This window comes from Gymnoscopelus braueri, assembly GCF_963280865.1.
Source record: "Gymnoscopelus braueri genome assembly, chromosome: 3".
In the NCBI taxonomy this organism is placed as follows: domain Eukaryota; kingdom Metazoa; phylum Chordata; class Actinopteri; order Myctophiformes; family Myctophidae; genus Gymnoscopelus; species Gymnoscopelus braueri.
In genome coordinates, this window is record NC_137612.1 from 8,406,252 (window position 1) to 8,415,712 (window position 9,461).

General features: G+C 39.5%; 1 protein-coding gene across 3 annotated transcripts in view; it reads left to right on the forward strand.

Moving 5' to 3' along the window:
- dgkab (diacylglycerol kinase, alpha b) overlaps window positions 1-9,461 on the forward strand; it is a 30,065-nt gene that overhangs the window by 9,806 nt on the left and 10,798 nt on the right. For all 3 annotated transcript variants that reach the window (XM_080425229.1, XM_080425231.1, XM_080425230.1), the window contains exons 11-21: window positions 2,233-2,343; window positions 2,849-2,947; window positions 3,079-3,150; window positions 4,330-4,403; window positions 6,011-6,085; window positions 6,205-6,290; window positions 6,727-6,816; window positions 7,440-7,600; window positions 7,738-7,802; window positions 8,214-8,304; window positions 8,845-9,031. In XM_080425229.1, coding sequence (XP_080281355.1) covers window positions 2,233-2,343; window positions 2,849-2,947; window positions 3,079-3,150; window positions 4,330-4,403; window positions 6,011-6,085; window positions 6,205-6,290; window positions 6,727-6,816; window positions 7,440-7,600; window positions 7,738-7,802; window positions 8,214-8,304; window positions 8,845-9,031 — 1,111 coding nt within the window. The remainder of the gene's footprint in view (window positions 1-2,232; window positions 2,344-2,848; window positions 2,948-3,078; window positions 3,151-4,329; window positions 4,404-6,010; window positions 6,086-6,204; window positions 6,291-6,726; window positions 6,817-7,439; window positions 7,601-7,737; window positions 7,803-8,213; window positions 8,305-8,844; window positions 9,032-9,461) is intronic.

Below are 9,461 nucleotides of genomic sequence, written 5' to 3' on the forward strand. Positions count from 1 at the left end.
GAACAACAGAGATAGCACAAGTATATTTGCATTCTGATTTTTATTTTATTTTATTCATGTCAGTTCTGTCCAAACACTCACAATTATGACACAGAGTACACAGTCCACACATGTGCACCAGGGTGCATTAGAGAGCATTAGTCTGAATCCAGAGTAATCCATCAGCCTTTTTAAGTGCAGGTTATTACCCTTACTGACCACTCAGTACCTCGCCTATATATAAATACAAATTGCAAAAGTGTTCATTTATCCATCTATAACTCTGAGAATAACGAAACGGACCCTTTGGTCACATCGGTACCCTCTCAGAGATAAATGAACACTGAGAATTTTAGTGCGTAAATCTTGGGGATTGAAATGGCAGAGGAGGGTAGGGTATACACAGTCCATTAATGTCCTCAATTTGGGGTTTTGGGGGTTGTGTAGTCGCTTTAGCTGCCTGAGGAATTGTGTTAGTACAGTACGCATCTACTATGGAGAGGCCAGGGCTGCACTCTACTGTTCGGCAGTTTTTTGGCCAAAAGTCAAAATGTAATGTAATCCCAGCATCAGTGTTGATTTTGACAGCAAATTTTGATTTAGTTTTAGTCATAGTCTTTTGAATAAAATTCCATTTAGTTTTAGTCATACTTTAGTCACATGAAATGTTTTAGTTGACTAAATACCATAAGATTTTAGTTGACTAAATCTACAGTTGATTTAGTCGACTAAAATGTATTTTGGCGGGCCGTGATGTAGTGCTGCACGATTCTTGCTCAAATGTGAATCACGATTTTCCTCCATAAGAATTGAGATCACGATTCTCACACGATTCTCACACGATTCTCACACGATTCTCACACAATTCTCTTGTAAATATAAAAATATTAAGCAAAAAATAAATAAAATTTATTGAAAAAAAAATCGTCATAATTTAAAATCGAGATCGCATAGGTGTCTGAATCGAGATCACGATCTTTTTTCGATTAATCGTGCAGCACTACCGTGATGGCGTCGTATTGCCTAATTTTACACTTATTCGCATGCTGAAAATAGCCGATCTACAAGCTCACAACGCGTTGTGCTGCGACAAGTTCTGAGCTTGTAGATCTGCTATTTTCAGAGCGCAACACACGAGCGCAACCAAACATAAAATGACTTGTCTTAGTTCTACTGGATCTCTTCTCCACTAGTCCCTGTTAGTCCCTGTTATAGTCTAGTTTTTATTTGTTGACGAAATTGTCAATATATTTGGTCTTAGTTTTTGTCATCATACCTTAGTTTTTATTTAGTTTTCGTCAGTGAAAAAAGGTAGTCGACGAGCATTTTTCGTCATAGTTTTTTAGTCGATGAAATCAACACTTCCCAGCATCCCAGATTGTAATCTAGAGATTGTAGTAAAATCACGGTGGTGGTTAAGATACATATCTGAGAGTTTGGCTTCGAAAGCTATGAGTGAGCAGAAGGCAACGCACAGAAATTGGGCATGTTAATTAAGTAACTGTATGAGTGTGAGCGTGTTTTTTTTCTTGTTTTTTTTGTTAAAAGGTTAAAGCTATATATTGTGATAGTAATCCTTGTTATAGAACGTGTGTTCAGTATCACGGTCTCTCCAGTTCTTTAGTAAACAGAATTATAATTTTTTGGGTCGGCCCGGTCGGGATACCAATTTTATCCAATCAGGAGAGAAAACCCCACAAAGATCATTTCATCAGCTCCAATCAGATCAGCTTCAATGTTAGTGTCCCAGTTCCAATATTGTCACTTTCATTTTCACTTATTTATCCTGTATCCTTTATGAGTTCTCTCTCCTGATTGGACCACAATGGAAACATGCCATCAGGGCTTGTTGTGTTGTCCCTTTAGCATTACTTGTGTAATTATACCTGCTGTACTGTTTGCAAAGTATTCAATCAATGAATCAATCAAAGTGGATGAAATTGGTATTCTGACCTAAAAAAAAAAATTCTGTTTACTAAAAGCCAGAGAGACGGGAGACCCCTGTTACTGTACAAACATATAGCAATGATTGCTATTGGAATATAGAGCTATTTAACAATTATTCTGTTTCAAATCTTTTTTATTAGAAATATCAAGTTTCGGAGGAATGATGACGCTAAGCAAAGCTAAAATATGATCAGCAAATACTGTTGCTTTCTCATGTTTGTGTTCATGCAGTTTAGATCTCTATCGTGTCCTTCTGGCTATGCCTATTCATCTGTTTCTCTGTTTCTGTGTCTCCATGCGTCACAGGCACCATTTCATGGCTGGATGCATGCTGATTGTAACGCCAACAAGTGTAATGTGTGCAACAAGAAGATCAAGGTTTTAGCTGGGAAGCATTGTGTATGGTGCCACCAGATGGTGAGGATGGGGTTTGTTTATATGTGGGTGGGTGAGTGAGTGAGTGAGTGAGTGAGTGGGTGGGTGAGTGAGTGGGTGGGTGGGTGGGTTGGTGAGTGAGTGAGTGAGTGAGTGAGTGAGTGAGTGGGTGAGTGAGTGGGTGAGTGGGTGGGTGGGTCAGTGAGTGAGTGAGTAGGTGGGTGGGTGGGTGAGTGAGTGAGTGAGTGAGTGAGTGAGTGAGTGAGTGGGTGAGTGAGTGAGTGAGTGAGTGAGTGGGTGAGTGGGTGGGTGGGTCAGTGAGTGAGTGAGTGAGTGAGTGAGTGAGTGAGTGAGTGAGTGAGTGAGTGAGTGAGTGAGTGAGTGAGTGAGTGAGTGAGTGAGTGAGTGAGTGATATGGCATACATACATACATACATACATACATACATACATACATACATACATACATACATACATACATACATACATACATACATACATACATACATACATACATAATAAGTCATTAACTTTGTATCTCTCCTAGCGTCATGATGACTGCATTTCCTCTGGTTTATCATCGTGTGACTGTGGCTTACTGAGAGATCACATACTCCCTCCATGGGCTGTATATGCTGTGTCAAAGGTAAACCAAACCAAAAGCCATTCTCCGCTGTCAAATGATGTCACACAGTCACACTGATTGAAGGCATTGCGGTGCTTTTATCTACGAGTCACAAGCTGTGTGCCTCTTGTTTCACTGTGTGTTAAATCCAGGAGAACAGTGAGCCAGGTTCACCAGAGGATACAAGCCTGTTGGATGTCACCCATGATGGACACATTCTGCAGGTGTGTGGTGCTCTCTCTCTCTCTCTCTCTCTCTCTCTCTCTCTCTCTCTCTGCCATGGAGACAGACACTATCCCACAACTTCATATTATGGATGTCCGATATTATCGGCCTCCCGATATTATCGACCGATGTATAAAAATGTAATATCGGAAAATATTGGTATCGTTTTTTTGTTTTTTTTTGTTTAATAAGTTACAGGAGTTCTTACTGTACGGTGTGTGTGTGATATGAAATGTGAGCTTACCATAATCACAGTAGTCCTTTAGCATATTCCATCATATTCAAGGGCTTTTGGAGAGAAATGAGACAGACACAAAGAAGAGATTTGGTGTAGACAGAAAAAAGTGGTCCAAGTACAGAGGTCCAGGTTACTATAAGTCTAGAGGGTTTTAGTGGTGAACTCCCCCAGATTCCCCCAAAATAAGGAACAAAGTGTGTCCCTTATCAGTTCAACAAAGGATACGTCTTTTAGTTTCCAAATAAGGGACAATTCCCTATTTAAGAGTCTCCAGAACAGAATGTAATATTTCCCTACTTTATACAGTCTTTTTTTCTTCTAAATCGTTGATTGTTTGAATGTACACAGCCAGCCACCTTCATGTGGATGGGGTGATCATTGGTGTGTGTGTGTGTGTGTGTGTGTGTGTGTGTGTGTGTGTGTGTGTGTGTGTGAGTGTGAGCGCGCGTGCGTGTGTGTGTGTGCGTGCGCGTGCGTGTGTGTCTCTGAGGGTGTACAAATGGTGACAAAACGGTAGGAAGGAAACCAGCTCATTCAAATAATTGACCTTGCATGTCCTTCATGCAAATCTATCAATGTCTGCAACTCACTTGACTAGGGGGGATGGTTACGCTCATGGAAAAGTTGTTATGGATTGTTTTTGCTATACAATTATTGAACATTGGTCCATAACATAGCCCATTCAAAAAATAGTGTTCTTCAAAATCAAATTTAGATTTTCTAAATTTAATAAGACATGACATTTATAATTGTTTCATACAGATATGGAACATGAATAAATGTTGAGTGAAAATACTGAGGATGATTATTTTTTTTACCATCTGTACAGTTCTGTAAACTGTAGCAAGCTATATGAAATATGCCTCCATCAAACCGCAATTTGAACTTGAACGAATGACATTTCATTCATTCAACCAACCAACCGTGTATTTCTCTTCAGATTGTTCCAGTGCCAGACACACATCCGCTGCTGGTGTTTGTAAACCCAAAGAGTGGAGGAAACCAGGGTCGGAGGTAATTGATTGATTGATTTATTGATGCCTTTATTGATCATTAAAGGTAGGGTAAGCGAAATTTTTGGGTGTTTTTTTGTTTTTGTTAAAAAGGTTAAAGTACTATATTCTGATAGTAATCATTGCTACAGAGCGTTTGTTCGGTCACAGGGGTCTCTCCACCTCTTTAGTAAACAGAATATAGTACATTTTCAGGTATAGGTGACAAAATTTAAGCCAATCATGGAGAGAGCACTGAAAGTGCATTTTCTGTTTCATAAAGAGCTGGAGAGACATGGGAGACTCCTTTCACTGAACAAACACTCTATAGCAATGAGTTCTATCAGAATATAGAACTATTTAACACTTATTTTAACCAAAGTAAATCACTTACCCTAAAATCACATGTCACAGTCACATACATACATTTGTAACAAACATCATCTGACCCACCATAATCAACAGTATAATGCAAAAAAGCTGACACGTGCTGTTGGGTGCATGCGAGTTCATGATGTGAGCAAGTCTCTTGAGTGAATGCGTGGGTGTACCTGCCACTCAAAGTGTGTGTGTGTGTGTGTGTGTGTGTGTGTGTGTGTGTGTGTGTGTGTGTGTGTGTGTGTGTGTGTGTGTGTGTGTGTGTGTGTGTGTGTGTGTGTGTGTGTGTGTGTGTGTGTGTGTGTGTGTGTGTGTGTGTGTGTGTGTGTGTGGGGGGCGGGGGGTTTCAGCGTTGCCGCAGTGTAGATAATATCAGGAATATTGAGATATGATATTTCCATGTCTGCTTTTAAAGATTACGTTGTATGTTTTTTTTCTGCCGAAGTGGGCTACACTTTAGTGCAGGGGCAGGGGTGTAAACGGTTAATTGAACTAATCGATGTAATCGATCATGCAATATAATCGATCATTTAATACAATAATCTATTAATAATTGATTCCTATTTTGGGCATGTGATTATAGGCGAAGAAAAAAATCATTTAAATAGTGAAAATAACCGGTCTACAAGCTCACAACACGTCGCAACGCGCTGCGAGCTCGTAGATCAGCTATTTTCAGTATTTTTGCACAACACCTTTATTAAAAAATATAAAGTATAAAATATATTTAAAAAAACACGCTTCTCGATTATACGATTAATCAAAAAGTAATCGATAGAATAAACGCTAAGAAAATAATGGATAGTTGCCGGCCAATACTTCATTCATTTTACTTGAGTGAAAGTACAAAAGTATATAAGTAAAAGTACTAAAATGTTTGAAAATAGCAGATCTACAAGCTCACAACGCGTCGCATCGCGAAGCGTTGTGAGCTTGTAGATCGGCTATTTTCAAATGGCCTAGGTATAAAATAGGGCTAAAGTGGTTAATGTATGTCTCATAATATCATAATGTATATCTGAAAAGTAACTAGTAACTAAAGTTTTCAAATAATTGTAGTGGAGTAAAAGTACAATATTTGCCTCTGAGATGTAGTGGAGTAGAAGTAAAAGTACTGAAAATGGGAAATACTCCAGTAAAGTAAAAATTCTTCAAAAGTGTACTTAAGTACAGTACTTGAGTAAATGTACTTAGAATAGTTACTTTACACCACTGTCCATTGGTAACATTTGCTGTCTGTGTGTCTAACAGAGTGCTAAGGAAGTTCCACTTCTTACTGAACCCACGACAAGTCTACAATCTGTCCAATGGAGGTCCTGCACCAGGGTACTTCATTTATTCATTTATTTTTTATTTGACTTCTTATTTAACTGCTAGTTTAAGTAAATATAGAGTTGAATTTAGCTTCACCCCGCTAAAACGTATGAATGTACTTGTTATTCCAGACTGCACTTTTTCCGCAACCTACATGACTACAGAATCTTGGTGTGTGGAGGCGATGGCACTGTTGGTTGGATTCTAGATGCCATAGGTAACAGTATGCTCCTGCTTACAGTATAGTTGCATGAAAAATACTGCACCTGAGATCAGCGTGCAAACTCTTATTTCATCTGAAAGATGTATTTAAACTAAGGATAGTTCACCGCCAAAATTACTGTTTTTCTATGGATTAGTCACCCCATGGAGACTTGAATTCATGGATATTTTTGTCGCATTCCTAAGACAATAATTTGATGACCGGCAGCGGTTCCGGTAAGAGACACAAAGAGTCTCTTTTGTGTCGCCTACCGGAACTGCTGCCTACTGGTCCGCTGGTCATCAAATTATTGGCTTAGGAATGCGACAAAAACTCAAAAATATCCATGAATTCAAGTCTCCATGGGGTGACTAATCGATAGAAAAAAGTATTTTTGGGGGTGAACTATCCCTTTAATGTATTTCCCATGGATTATTACACCATGTTTCAGACAAAGCAGAACTGGCTGTGCGTCCTCCGGTGGCGGTGCTTCCTCTGGGCACAGGGAATGACCTGGCCCGCTGTCTGCGCTGGGGAGGAGGTAAAGGCACATTGAGTTGGTGGAAGAAGCACTCACATTTATTTTACTTAAGTAAAAGTATCAATACTACAACAAACAAAAAACAAAAGTACTCATTATGCAGACATTTCATGTTTTCAAAATGTATAAAATCAGTTGAAAATAGCAGATCTACAAGCTCATAACGCGTCGCATCGCGACGCATTGTGAGCTTGTAAATGTACTTAGTTACTTACCACTGGGCTCATTTTATGCTTTGGCAAAAAGGTGTTGAGTGTCATGTCATGTCATACATACCACACTGTTTCATCGAATAGATACACATCAGCAAGCTCAGATAAGCCCCCAACGCGCTGCGTCCTGATGCCTGTGAGATTGTAGATCTGCTATTTATCATAAAAATGTGTGAAAGAATTTGAAAGAATTTGACAATAAGGACATGCCCAGGGAAGCCAGGTTGAAAGTGGGTAATTGGTCACAATAATTATATGAATAGAATGAAATTACTGTTCTTATATTATTATTGTTTGAATGAATTTTCTTCTTTTTTTTCAAATTTTTCTTTTGTTCCATTTTTCTCTCCTTTCACATTGCCCCCCCCCCTCTGTGTTCTTGTGTTCTTTTGTATCTGTCCTGTTGTGCAGGATATGATGGGTCAGACTTGATGGAGATCCTGAAGGAGGTTGAATCCAGTGAGTTGGTGCCTATGGACCGCTGGAGCATCCAGGTGATACCACTGGACCCTGAGGAGAAAGGAGACCAAGTGCCCAATGAGATCATCAACAACTACTTCTCTATTGGAGTGGTGAGTCTGTACATAATAATGATACTAATAAATATTAAAAAGACTAGAAACATCTAATCTAACCCTTTACTGGAAACGATCTGCTTATGCTGTGCAAATGTCATCTGGTTAATGTATGTTAATGTGCCCTTTGACAGGATGCTTTGATTGCCCACCGCTTTCACTCTATGAGAGAGAAGCACCCCCAGAGATTCAATAACAGGTGAGAGTGGATTTCAAAGCTCAGTGGCCTTGTGGTTAGAGTGTCCGTCCTGAGATTGGGAGGTCGGAGTTTAATCTCCGGCCGGGTCATACCAAAGACTATTAAGAAATGGGACCCAATGCCTCCCTGCTTCAGTGCTTGGCACTCAGCATCAAGGGTTGGATTGGGGATAAGTCCCTGCAACACACTAGCGTCATGTCCAGGATGTGTACGTGTAGCTGCCTCACGCTATAGAAACAGGAGGCTCCTGCGGGCCTCACGTTCGGCAAGGCTTGCTTACTTACTTACTATGGTTGGTTACGATGCTGACAGTTATTTCTAGCAATAACATGCAATAAAAACACCAACCAATCAATAGACCATTGTTAAATCACCTACTTTTTGTCTGTTCTTATTTCTTATTTCTTTTAGAATGAAGAACAAACTTTGGTATTTTGAGTTTGCCACTTCTGAGACCATCTCCTCCTCTTGCAAGAAGCTGAAGGAGTGTCTCACCATTGAGGTGAACCATGTAGACTCGCAGATTCTATATATATACATAAATACAGTGTATATATAATATATATATTAAGGGTGTCACAATTGCAGACTGTACGCTACGATGCAATACTACCAGCGGTTTCTCTCTCGTCAACTCGTCTGTCGGCCCCATTTTTCCCCGTCGGAAGCATGCTTGCGTGGAATGCACAGACAAACAACAACAGTGCCTCGTGGCTTCCCTCGGACATGCGCATACGACATGGGAGTAACATAATGAAATAACGCGAGAATTGCGATTCAGCTTGTAATTTTGATATGCTGTATTGAACGTCAATTTTGATTAATTTCCGATACGTATCAAGTATCGTGACACCCCTAATATATATATATATATATATATATATATATATATATATATATATATATATATATATAAATAATACATTTTAAATTTAATTTTTAAATCAATGAATAAAAATCTCTCTTCACAAGAATTCAGATCTTGTAGAGTTTTGTTGCTCAGTCTACTAATACAGTATGCTTATTCATTTTGACCCCCCAGTGCAATGGTAAACCTGTAGACCTGAGTGCTGTGTCTCTGGAGGCCATAGCTGTCCTCAACATACCCAGCATGCACGGTGGCTCCAACCTCTGGGGTGAAGCAAAGAAGCCAGACAGGTCAAGTGTGTCAGAGGAAACGTCTTCTGAGGTTACAACTGACCCTGAGCTTCTTAAGACGACCTCACAAGGTGAGCCCTTTTATTTTTGCTTTAATCATTACATAATGTCTAGTGAGTTCATTCTCCATCGTATATGTAATGTGTACTGTAGCTGAGAATCATTCTAAAATCAGTGAATCTTAAACTTTTTCATTTCATAGAGTTAAGTATGCATTAGGCCACAGACCCCAATACTGTAACTCTGAGGGAGTACAAATGGAAGCAAATGGACCTTTAAGGGTCCATTTGGTTCCATTTGCACACTCTCAGAATTACCAAACATTTAGCTGGGGACCCCCCTGGAACCCACTCAAGACACCTGGGGGACCCCACTTTGTAAATATTATTATGTAAAAAAATAATTAAAAAAAGAACAACAACAAAAAAAGTATGGGTCCAGAGTAGACCAAAGACAAGTCCAAATCCAGGGGACAAGGGCTCTAACCTTTTACGAAGAAGG